We start from the raw sequence: 12909 nt of genomic DNA, 5'->3' as shown, positions 1-12909 counted from the left end.
GTCATAGTCTGATGCCCACTCCTAAGGATGAAAGTGCTATTCTCCTTCCTCCAGGGTCTCCTTCTTTTCTGCCATCAGAGAAAGTTCTAAGACTGGAAGCTAAAGAGCCTAGGGAAATTGCCATCTGAAAGAAGTCATCCTTTGTCCTTGCTGAGGGCACACTGGCAGGACTGGTTCCTGGAAATTAGCCCAGAGTTGAGCTTAGTTTCCCTCTTACCCGTAGTCTGGGAGGAATTTCAGATGCGAGGAAGAGCTTGTAGATAATATTTCCTTTGGCTTTCATCAGAGCAACATCATTTTCGTTGAAGACCCTGTTAACTTGCAGAACTAAGGCTGAAGCAACCAGGTCATTGAATCTGCAATAAGAGTGTTGAGTGGGATACCAAGAAAGAGAAAGTTGGGTCATTGGAGGCAGAAGACACCAGGTCCAAGCATTCTCCTTTGGCCTAAAGATGGACCCTCCCCTTTGGATTAACTGCTAGCAAAACTGGGAAGTCAGGAGTATGTCTACTCTTTTTCTGTGTCCTTCTGTCCACCCTCAGTTTTATTCTCACTCACCACCTCAAGAAGCTCCACATCCTTTGGCTTTCTTCTTCTCTCCCATACCAAAATCTCTTCCCCTAAAGGGATCTACCATTCATCAGATATCACTTCTAACTTGTCGTGAATTAACTTTAAGTCAAAGTGCTACCTCTCCTATTTGCATTCTTTACTTTATAATAGTGGAGTGGAAGGTGGTGTACCCTGTTCAATGAATGTCATGCAACAATGAACAGCTGGAAGGGGCACTTTTGGCATTTAGGAGAGGCTTCCCAGCATTCCTCTTGGGTGAAAGGTTTAGACCAGAAGATCAATTATAGCTATTATGTTCTATGATGTAAAGATAGTCGTGGCTTGAAGTTTTTATTGACTTTTTCAAGGTCTGTACAGGTGGTCTCTTGCATTAAGGTATGGTGGAAAGAAAACTGAACTTGGAATTAGAATATCTATGCTTAAGTTCAAGTTTTCCCACTTATTAGCTGTAGGACCTTGACCAAGAAATTTCTCTCACTGGACTTCAGTCTCTTCAACTATAACATAAGAAGACTGGATTTCATGTTGTTCAGTTGTTTTCAATCATGTCTGCTTCTTTGTGATCCCATCTGTGGTTTTCTAGACAAAAACACACAAGTGATTTACCATTTCCTTCTCCAGCTCATTTTATAGATGAGGAAATGGAGGCACACAGTCACACAAGTTGTAAGTATCTGAGGCCAGATTTAAATTCAGGTCTTCTTGACTCCAGGCTCAGTGCTCTATCCACTGAACCACCTAGCTGCCCTAGAAGGCTGGATTGGATGTCCTCTAATTCTCACTATAATAACCTATGACTCATAGCAGAATAACAATAATAATAATAAACATTTCACTTTAAGGTTTGAAGAGTGCTTTAATATATTATCTCATTTGATCTTCACAATGGCGCTGAAAGATAGGTGCTATTATTATTCCCATTTTATAGATGTGGAAACTGAGGCTGAGATAAGTTCAAAAAATCACACCACTTAATATATGTCTGAAGTAGGATACAAACTTAGGACTTTCTGACTTCAAGTTCAGTTTCTGCACTATGCCCTCTGGCTAACAATAGTTGTATATTGTCACCCTTGACAGGAGTATTCCCTAAATATTCTTCCTTAGTATATTATATCCCCAGAAAATTTTCCAAGAGTTTTCCGATCTATAAAATGAACTGGAGGAGGAAATGGGCAAACCACTCCAGTATTTCTGCCAAAAAAGTCCTATGGGGTCATAGAGAGTCAGACACAAATGAAACGGCCTAATAACAGAAGAATATTCTTAAAGGTTGAAAAGCCTTCCAGACCCAAAGAATGAATCTCTAATAGTGAAAATGTCAGGAGTTATGATGGGCACTGAGGGAGATGTTTTTTGTGCAGGGAACCAATCTGGCAATCCCTCAAATTCTACCATATAGAAAGTCAAACCATTTTGCCTAGGTCTAGGAAAACCCTGACCATAGGAAAGGTGGACAGTAATGAAGGAGCGCAAGAAGAAAGAGGGGAGTAATGTCAACTTACTTCTGTATTTCGGTAAAATAACTTAAGTCATTGACTAGAAAGTTGATGACGATCATCTTATGGCCAAATATACGCCGTTTTACAAATACGAAATCATCCATGTCAATTTCTAAGCCCATCTTTTGGGGGATAGAAGTGCTAGGTGTAGTTGTGTTTTTGGGTGGCCCTGGTAAAATTGTATCTGAAAGAAAAAGAGAGAGGGAGGAATTAACATCCCTTTGCCCAAGGCTTTCATGAGCCTGGAGCCATAGTAAGTATCTAAAATCAAGGGAGAAACTCTAGAGTGAAGATGGCAAACATTATGTGGCCCACAGCATTCCTGAGTCAGGACTGAACCAGTTCGAATGTAATTGGGAAATATTTAACAAAATAAATAAAAATACCATAAAATGTAGATAGACTGTGGTTTTCTCAGTCAATATATGGCCAGCAGGGATCCTTATGAATGATTTACTGGTCCCCATTTCTGCCTGAGTTTTATACCACTGCTCTAGAGGAACCAGAACTTGGGTCTATTGGGTAGCTACTCTCTTAGGCTCAGGATTTAACCCTTCACACACAAAGAGCTGACAAGTTAGCCCAGGGTAAAGCTTCAGATTAATAGCACAATTACACCCTACCCCACTATTTCTCTCTCCTCAGACTGTATATGAGTCATGAATATTTTAGTTGAAGCTGGAGCCATGAGCACATATGTAATTGAGAAGAAGAATGACCGATATGGATTTAAAGTTCTCAGAGTATTTTACATACATTATCTCATTGGTTCCTTCCACAACCTCATGAGGTGAGTACTAGAGGTATTGTTATTTCCATTTTGCAGATGAGAAAACTAAGGTTTTGAAGGTTACGTGATTTACCCATGATCATATTGCCAATAAGCAACAGTCAGGATTTGGACCCAGATCCTCCTGATTTAAAGTCCAACATTCTTGCTCACTAAACCACACTGCCTCTGATATTATGACTACAATAAGAATAATAACAATTACAAAAAGAATAATAACAATTATTAATAATTATACACATATAATACATAATTAATAATATCTGTTTTATATGCAATAATACTTAATAAAAATTACATATATTATATTGTGTATATATATGCCTCCTTAGAGGTAGCTAAACACAGATTACAGACAATGATCATGATAAGAATCTGGAGGATAGATGAGGAAAATACAAAATCCCTCCTCTCAGTAGAGACTAAAATAGGAGATTATGGGGGTGGTGTGTGTTGATTTTGTTTTATTGTTTTCTTTGTTACAAGAGAGGATTCCTAGGGAAACACTAGAAAAAGTCTAATTTAAAAACACACACACACACACAAAGTGTCAATAAAAAGCTAATTCTTCTATTAAAGTTACTAGAAGACAATCCATCCTGGGCATGAGACATGTGACTTTCTGGCAGCTAGGTGGTGCAGTGGATAGAATGCTGGCCTTGTAATCAGGAAGACCAGAGTTTGAATCCTGTCTCAAGACATTCACTAGCTGTGTGACCTTGCACAACATTTTAATTTTTTAATTTTTGCTTTTTGGAGGGCAGGTGGGGTTAAGTGACTTGCCCAAGGTCACACAGCTAGTTTTTGTGTTATGGGTCTGAGACCGGATTTGAACTCAAGTCCTCCTGACTCCAGGGCCAGTGCTCTATTCACTGTACCACCTGGCCGCCCCTCTTGGACAACATCTTGATCTTTGTCTGATTCAGTTTCCTCATTTGTAAAATGGGGAATGATAGTAGCATCTACCTCCTAGGGTTGTTGTGAGTGTGCTTATATTTGTAATGTGCTTTGTAAAGCTTAAAATGCTATAAATAGTATTATTATTATTACTGAATAGAGTTTAGCAGAAAATGCAAGTAGGAAATTAGATAACAAGAAAGGAGAAAGGTATGATTAAGGGAGGGCAGAGATGTTTATTTTGGATATATTTTACCCCAAAAGGTTATTCCAAGCCTCATCCTCTCCTCGATAAGAGCTGACATTTTTATAGTGCTACAAGATTTGCAAAGTACTTTCCACACAGCCTCCCACTGTTCCCACAATGGTCTGAGAAAACAGACTCAGAGACTTTCACCTGACTTTCTTGTAGTAACAAGAAGGCAAGATTTGAATTTGTAGCTTAATGTGTTTCCAGTTCAGAGCCCTTTCTGCTTCAGAACAACATGTATTTACTCTGTATGTTGTGTTTGCTCCCAGGAGAATATGAGCTCCTTGAGGGGAGGGGCTGTTTCGTTTTACCTAGAAATTTTGTCCTTTGTGCATTGCACATAAGAGTCCATGCACTTGATGAATGAATGAATGAATGAATATAATCTGGAAGAAATGAGTAAAGTTTTACAGATTAAGAAGTAGCAATTACATGGTAGGCTACGGGCACCTGAAGAGACAGATGTTCATGGCTCTGGAGGTTTATGCTTTTGCTCCTTTCCGGAAGCCACGGGGGAAGGCTGAGCCTTGCTCCAGAATTCTGACTTCTACAGTAGAAACACAGACCTGGCTCCTAGGGGACACTGGAGAAGAAAAGGAAATGCTCCTAGAGCTCCCTAATTTATTCTTTCTTCTGCCTTGACTTTTTAATTTGGAGAACGATGCTAAGAACCTTCTTGCCACATGTCCCAAACCATACTTGCAGAGTGACATAGGTGAAAATTTTAGGCGCACCTGGTATTGTTCTACAGCCTTCTCCCCTAGCAGGACTAGGAAACCTCTTGTTTCCTAGGAAGTCACCAGCTTGGGGTGTTATGAGAGCACTCACTGACTCTGGAGACCCAAACTTGAATCCTAACTCTGCTTCTTATTTCCCGTTTGACCCTGGGCAAGGCACTGGATAGCTCTGGGCCTCAGTTTACTCACCTGTAAAATGGAGGGTTTAAACCAGGTAATCTCTAAGGTCCCTTTCACCTCCAAATTCTATGATACGTAAAAGAAGGCTGATGCTATGCTCTGTGGATAAACCTCTCTGGGGTCCTCTCAGAGGAGCACAGTGGTCACCATGGCAACAAGAGAAGGGTTTCTGAAGGGCAGTGATACTTACTGTCCTTACTATGCATTTCCTTACGTAGAAATTCCTCAAATTGGTGGCGGCTTTCTGGTTTCTTCATTTCCCTTCGAAATTTGCAGATACTCCTTATAATGGCACGCAGGCAGAGCCATGCCCTTTTCTGTGGAGAGAGAGATACAGAAGGGTTGTGAGTGCTAGTGACCTGCTGCAGAGCCTGCTAGAAAGTAGGAAGGAGAGGCAGCTAGGTGGCGCAGTGAATAGAGCACTGGCCCTGGAGTCAGGAGGACCTGAGTTCAAATCCGACCTCAGACATGGAACACAAAAGCTTAGCCATGTGACCTTGGGCAAGTCACTTAACCCCAATTGCCCTGCCTTCCCTCCTCAAAAAACAAAAGGCAAAAAACAACAACAACAACAAAAAGAAACTGGAAAGGAAATGAGGATAGAAAGTCATTGATAAGGCAGCAGAGAAACAGCACAGAATATCTGAGCTGGACATTAGTGGTCGTCTCTTTTCTCGCCCCTCCCACTTCCTACCTCCATTTTATGGTGGTAAAAACTGGGGTCCTGTGGAAATAAAGCAACTTGTGCAAGATTACACAGCTAGGCAGTGGGGAAAGGAGGAGAAGGGAAGGGGAAAGGAACAGCCTCTCATTGGACTCACTGATTTCTTTGGGCTTGGGATCCATGGGCCCATGGATGGTGGGAGCCAGAGCCTGAAAATGTGACCTCAAGTCTTACAGTTAGTGTAAACTACCTTGAACAAATGTAAATACAGAAAGAAGATCTCAGCTATTTCTGAGAATGCTTGCACATGACCCTGGGCCATTCCTGGCACTATGCACCTGACCTGACCTAAGAGTGGTGCAGGGATCCATTACTCGACCTCTCACACCTAGGATAACTGGCCTCTACAACCCAATTAGCCAACCAAACCCTAATAAATGAACACATATAACAACCCATGCTGGCATGGACTGTCCTTCAAAATCTCAGTGTTCGCTTGGAGGATCCACCACCCTGCATTTGGCATAATCAAGGCAGACTATTCCTTTGAGCAGATCTTGTGTCTTTCGAGCCCAATTTTTATCTTCATAGATGCCTTACCTATGGGATTCTAGACAACAGCGGGACACACCAAAGTTGAGACAGGGCCTAGTTTTGTATCTTGCTCACTGACCTTCCTGAGATATAAGTGAAGTGCTTTTGTTTCCTTTTTCAGTTGCCTTTCTTCTACCTCAGGTTCCATACTTTGAATTTGAAGGCGAGGTGGGAACATGTCTTGGTAAACTTTGAACCTGCCAGCAAGACAGAAAGTATTAAATGTATTTGGAAAAAACACATTTGTCAGACACCAATTGGGATCCAAACAAGATGTCAAAGTAACTCCTGAATATTGAGGCAGCTGTGGCTTTAGGTGTATTTAATAGTTATCTTGTCCCTTTAAGCCTTGCTTTTCTCCATCTCTGCTTCCTTATTTTACTCTTACATTGAGTCTTAATTGAAGGGTATCTGGGAGAATGGCATAGGAGAAGAGCCAGCTTTCATGAGCTGATGGGCTGTACCTGAAGTTTGGAGAGCTGTTAATTCTTGCGCAGCTGATATAGATGCAAGAGAGGAATAATCAGGAGAGCTTGCTTGTTTGTAATACAAAATCCTCTTTTTGGCATTTCAAGCCCTTCACGACTTGGTCCTAACCTACATTGCCAAACTCATTACACACTATTCCCTCTCCGTGCGCACTGCAGTCCCAGTTACCTGGCCTCCTTACAGTTCCTTACGCCTACAACTTCAGCTTTCTCTTCAGTGCCTTTGAATAGGCTGTCCCCCATGCCTGGAATGCACTCCTTCCTCCCCTTTGCCTCTTAGCATTTCTAGCTACCTTCAAGGATCTGTTCAAGGACTATGTTCTACATGAAGTTTTTCCTGATCCCTACTTGCCCTCTATAGTTTCCCTTCCCCATCATATAGTCCAGTTTTATCGATATCCCGATATCTCTAAGCTGTCTCTCCCAGCTGGTCTGTAGGTTTGAGGGCAGGGGATGGTTTCATTCTTATCTCTGTGTCCCCAGCATATAGCACTGTCACACCTGGCAGGTGTAGGAATAGAATAAAAGTTTTTTGATTGGTTGATGGAGCTAAATCTACAATGATATAATACTGGACTGTTCGTGGTTGTTTTCTTTAAAAAAAAAATAGTTGACTCTATTATCAGTAATCCATATATATTCAAGGTGAATGACTTTCATTTTAGCAGTTTCATGAAAGTGAATATACTTTCACCTGCACGTTGTCTAGAGTTCAGTCACATAACCAGAAATTTCATGTGATTAAATGCCACTGACTATTTAGTTCATATGTGATAAGTAATCAGATTCTTTTTAAACTGGAGAATAAAAAATTGAGATTGGCAAGTCCCTGGGGTCAGGTGAGTCATCTTTGGTCAAAAAGTCCCATGATGGATGTTTAGGATGTAATATAAAGATAAGCTCAATTCTGGGATAAATGTCAATTCCTTACCTCTGGTAGTGTTTTACTGAGAGATATTCCACGTGGTCTGATGCATCGGAATGAGGTCATTCTGGGCATGTTATTATATTACATTACACTATATTATGTATATTATGTTATATTATAACATATTATATTATATTAATACTATATTCCCATATATGTATTATTATATTCCCATAGTTTTGAGCCTTCCTAACCCGACCATAACATGGACTGGGCCTTTGAGATGAGGAAAGTAGAAGGCATTGAGGGGAGAGATCCTAGATCTGCCTTAACGAAGAGAACAGTCTTGTTTATTTAAGTTCTTATTCATCTTGCGATGGTACAATATCCCCCTGTGATTTGAGAATAAAGGTACTAGCACAGCAGAGAAGGCATTGCCATTGAAGTAAGGGAGAAGGAGCAGAGCAAGGAGTCTGCCCTGGAAGAATTGTAATGGAACCTGGGCTTTATTCTTGTGACTTAATGAAGCCCATGCATGTTATATGAATGCATTCCTTCAGCCCATGCTACTTACCATTTTTCTTCTAGGAATCTCAAGACTTGGTTCTGGGCCTGGATCAACATTGCTAAAGGAACTCGACGCATGTAAGAAATTTCTTTGAAGATAGGAAAAGCACACTGTAGTATATCCTCTGTTAAAAACAAAGGAAGAGAAGGAGGAAATCAGGAAACACCATGTTCTCACAGTTAGTCATGGTTTGCTTTTCATATGAGATGTCTTCCCTTGACCTTCGACCTTCCTAACCTTTACTTCCACCTGATTATTCCAATTATATGATACTTCCAATTATTCCTTTTCTATGAATCCCCTTAGCATTCACTTTAACTTTTTTTTTTTTTTGAGGTAGGGAAAAGTATGGCAGGGTCAGGGCCTGTGATTTCCTCAATGTAAGGAAATGCCAGTCTGGAAAAGCTCTCTACCGATGGAGATCAGAAACTCATCTATGACTTAGAGTATCTTACGTGCTCGGGACACTGAAAAGTTAAGCAACTTGCTTAATGTCAAATAGTATGTGTCCAAGGTAGGACTTGACTCTAGGTCTCTGAGAGAAATGAGTATTAATAACTAATGATTTGGGGAGTTCCATAGTTCTCCCCTTTTTTTTCTAAAGTTTTCATTTCAAAATTCAGTCTCTGAAGGACATTACAGACAATGAGATTGAATTAACTCTCTCAGTCTTGTTCAGATCCCACCCAACCTTACGGGAATTTAATTAAAGGTGAAAATCCCAGCCCCTTGTGTTCTGATAAGGCTTGGGTGGGGGATAAAGATTTTCTGAATAGGTTGCTGGGCAATTTTGAAGTAAGTAACAAAGTTACATTGCCCTAGTCCCTTATTGAAATGGGTCCACTTTTCATTGTAATATTCTTTCTCTCATTTCTTGTTGATCGTACCCTCATGTACACCTACTCTTCTAAGGGCATATCAACTGTGAGCCACTGCCATGAGTCATCTTTGGTTCAACAGAGACAGCCAAATGACAATTCCTTTTATTAATAAAATTCTAGCATTATTAATGAAATGACTACCCAGAAATTATATCTCCCACACCTAAATATCACAGCTCTCTGACACCTGGACTCTTCTATTACTCCACATGTTCTCTCCTCAAGTCTTTTTAACTTGAAATGGCTTTACTCAAGGTATGAGGGTATGCTAAGGTTGGTAATGAGGACATAGTTTTGTCTAGCTAAGCAAATTAGTCTGACTGAGATCTCTTTGACTAATCTTCTGCCATTTAGTCACATAAGGTAAGCCAATTCACAATCCAGTATCCCTTTATGACTTCCTGACACATCTGTATTCACCCACCTTTCAATGTGGGCTAAATTTCTCTCTCTTGTTTCTTCAGGAAATCTATCTTTTTTGAACCATATGTCTTTTCTTTTTTTCTGTCTTCTTCCGACCAGTCTGACTAGATAAACATATCCTTTCTGTTCTTAACATTCCTTCAATTCAGAGACATATGTTATCTCCTAATGGATCTAACTCCCTCTTAATTGCAAATAAGTGGCTAACTACTTAGTGAAGAGTTTACCCATAGTGGGTTAAGGTTGTTCTGGAGACCCCAAAATACCAACATGCTGGGTCCTGCTGAATTGAATTCCACTCAAGTTTTCTCAGCCAAAGGAAAGTAAAGTTTATTAAAAGTCCACTTGTATTGGACAGAGTAAGTTTGTGCTAGGTCATTCTATGGCGCTCTCACACACATGGAGGGAAGATGGGATCTTATGTACAGAAAGTTGTGGGAAGAATCTAGGGGTGGTCTAGAGGAGGAGTTTTGGGAGGGTCTTCAGGAGGAGTCAATGAGGTCAGTGAGTGATTAAGGGTGGGAAGTTGCTGGAGGTTACCTGGAGACTACAGACAATGGTGGGCTAGGCCAGTTCAAGGGGGGATTGATATTTTGAAAGGCTCAAGGGTGGGAAGTACATGGACATTGGAGGGATAGGCTAGTAACAGAAGTCTGGGCCCAGCCACAATGTAAGGCTCATGCAAATGCCTCACCAAATGGGACAATTTAATCAGAGTTCAAGGGGGGTTCCCAGAGCCTGTACCTCAAAGATTCAAGAAGAGCTCGAGGGGGCTCCCAGAACCCATACCTCATCACTTAGTATTTGTTGCTGTTGTTGTCCATTCTAGAAGAGGACCAATGACACCATAAAGGTTATATTTTGACTTGAATGTGAATAGGATTTAAGTGAGACAGAGCTGTGTAAAGTTATCTGCCTCACTCTCTCTTCTAGAATCATCAAAGCTCAGTGGCAAGAAAAATATCAAGACTACTGACAGTGGCCCAGGAAGGAAGGGAAGACCCTCAGAGTTTGGGGCTAAAACTGAAAACAACTACTATTTATACTTATTTGAAGCCATCCAAAGCTAAACAATGGGCCACCGAGGTTTGGGCTGGGGGCTATTAATTGACCATTTAATGAAAGCCAGAGTGATTTGGTTTTAAAGGCACAGCCAGGTAGCTCCATTTGAAACACAACGGGTTTTTTTTTTAAACCTGTTTTTCTGAGCTATATTTCAAGAAACCACAAATGAAAATTGCACACAACAAAAAGTAAATTGTCCCAGCTTTTTGGAAAAACAATAATCAAATTAATTAATTAAAAAGGCAATATGAGAACTTGATGGGGGATATTTTAAATCTGGAAGATCCATTAGTCATCACATCACAAAAATCTCTACCTATTCTTGTTTTCACTCTTGTCCCTGATAGGGGGTACTCTTCTTTTCTCTTGCTTTCTTTTAAATAATATTTTATTTTTCCCAATAACGTGTAAAAACAATTTTTTAGCATTTTAAAAAAGTTTTGAGTTTCAAATTCTAGTTTTCCTTTCCTGCTATCCCCCTCCCTGAGATGATAAGCAATCTGATATAGATTATATGTATACAATGATGTAAAACATTTCCGTCTTAGTCATTTTGTTAAAGAAAACATGAAAAAGAAAGCTGGGAGGAAGGAAGAAAAGGAGGAAGGAAGGAAGAAAGGAAGGAAGGAAGGAAGGAAGGAAGGAAGGAAGGAAGGAAGGAAGGAAGGGAAGAAGGAAGGAAGGAAGGAAGGAAAGAAGGAAGGAAAAAATAGTATGCTTCAGTCTGTAGTCAGACAACATCAGTTATTTTTCTGGAGGTAGATAGCATTATTCATCATGAGTCTTCTGGGATTGTTTTGGGTCATTATATTGCTGAGAATAGCAGAGTTATTTATAGTTCTTCATTTCACAATATTGTTCTTAGTGTGTACAATGTTCTCCTGATTCTGCTTACTTTACTTTGCATTAGTTCATGTAAGTCTTTCCTGGTCTTTTTGAAATCATCCTTTTCATCATTTCTTATAGTACAATAATATTCACAATGATATACCACAGATTGTTCAGCTATTCCTTAATTGATGGGCATCCCCTCTATTTCCAATTCTTAGCCACCACAAAAAGTGCTGCTATAAATATTTTTGTTCAAATAGGTTGTCCATCCCCCCCCCCTTTTTCATCTTTTTGCAATGCTGACCTAGTAGTGGTATTGTTGGATCAAAGGGTATGCACAGTTTTATAGACTTTGGGCATGGTTCCAAATTGCTCTCCAGGATGGTTGGATTAGTTTATAACTCCACCAAGAGTGTATTAGTGTCCCAGTTTCCCTACTTCCCCTTCAACATTTATCATTTTCCTTTTTTGTCATATTAGACAATCTTCTAGATGTGAGGCGGTACCTCAGAGTTATTTTAATTTGCATTTCTATAATCAATAGTGATTTACATCGTTTTTACATGACTTTGACCATTTATCAATCAGTGAATGAAAACTTAAATTCTTATAAATTTGACTCAGTTCTCTCTATATTTTAAAAATGAAGCCTCTATCAGAAGCTTCCTCTAGATTCCACACCCCCCCTCAGTTTTTTGTTTTCCTTTTAATTTTGGTTGCATTGGTTTTGTTTGTGCAATATAATCAATGCACATATATAAATTATTTAAAATTCTTACCTTTTTAGGAAGGGGGAGGGGTAGAGAGGGAAAATCTGAAACTCAAATTTAAAAAGAAATAAATGTTAAAATTGTCTTTGTATGCAATTGGAAAAAAGTTAAATATTATTAAAATTTAATGTGATCAAAATTATCCATTTTACATCTAGTAGTATTCTCTATATCTTGTTCAGTCCTAAATTCTTCCTTTAGCCATTTACCTGACAGGTAAACTATTCCACACTCTCCTAATTTACTTATGGTATCATCTTTTATGCATAAATCATGCACCTATTTTGAACTTATATTGATGTAGAGTGTGAGATCTTGGTCTATATACTTAGTTTTGTTATATGTGAGGGAAGGAGAATATAGGGAAGAAAACAGGCAGTACCAAGTGTAGGGAGAGTAGAAGAACCAGCAGCAACTGAGCTCTGTCAGCACTATAGCTAGGTAAGGCAAGGTTGTTGTAGCTGAACTATATTATGCTACCATTTTCCTGGGATATTTAAGGTGAGGGAAGGATGGTGACTGCTGTTTATAGATAATGAGACTAGATTTAACTGTATTCCTTGGCAAATTTGATTATTTGTGGAGTGGGATATAAAATCAGGTTAGCCTCCGGGGTTCAGGAAGGTAAGATTATCTGGGCTATCCAGGAAACTTCCCCAATATTAGTACATCTTTTAGTGCTTCAATTTGTTAACCAATGGCAAGTGGCTAGATTAGCAGGATAGTGAATGTGTATTTCCTCAGTCTTTCTGGTGTCTCACGTGCTCAGTACCTTCTTGGCAATAGGGACCAGTTTTCTTACATATTTGAGTCATTTATGATAGAAAT

The 12909-nt window shown here is 39.6% G+C and overlaps 1 protein-coding gene across 1 annotated transcript in view; it reads right to left on the bottom strand.

The window, feature by feature from the left end:
* RGSL1 (regulator of G protein signaling like 1) overlaps window positions 1–12909 on the bottom strand; it is an 81304-nt gene that overhangs the window by 29718 nt on the left and 38677 nt on the right. Inside the window, 5 exon segments of the mRNA XM_069074674.1 lie at window positions 218–356; window positions 2079–2259; window positions 5120–5246; window positions 6267–6384; window positions 8118–8235. Of these exon segments, the coding sequence (XP_068930775.1) occupies window positions 218–356; window positions 2079–2259; window positions 5120–5246; window positions 6267–6384; window positions 8118–8235 (683 nt within the window).

Source organism: Petaurus breviceps, unplaced genomic scaffold (assembly GCF_028583685.1).
Source record: "Petaurus breviceps papuanus isolate PSGF00001 unplaced genomic scaffold, PetGlider_PUasm1.0 90895, whole genome shotgun sequence".
In the NCBI taxonomy this organism is placed as follows: Eukaryota; Metazoa; Chordata; class Mammalia; order Diprotodontia; family Petauridae; genus Petaurus; species Petaurus breviceps.
Note: the sequence above shows the minus strand (reverse complement) of the source record. Positions and strands in the feature narration are given on the sequence as shown.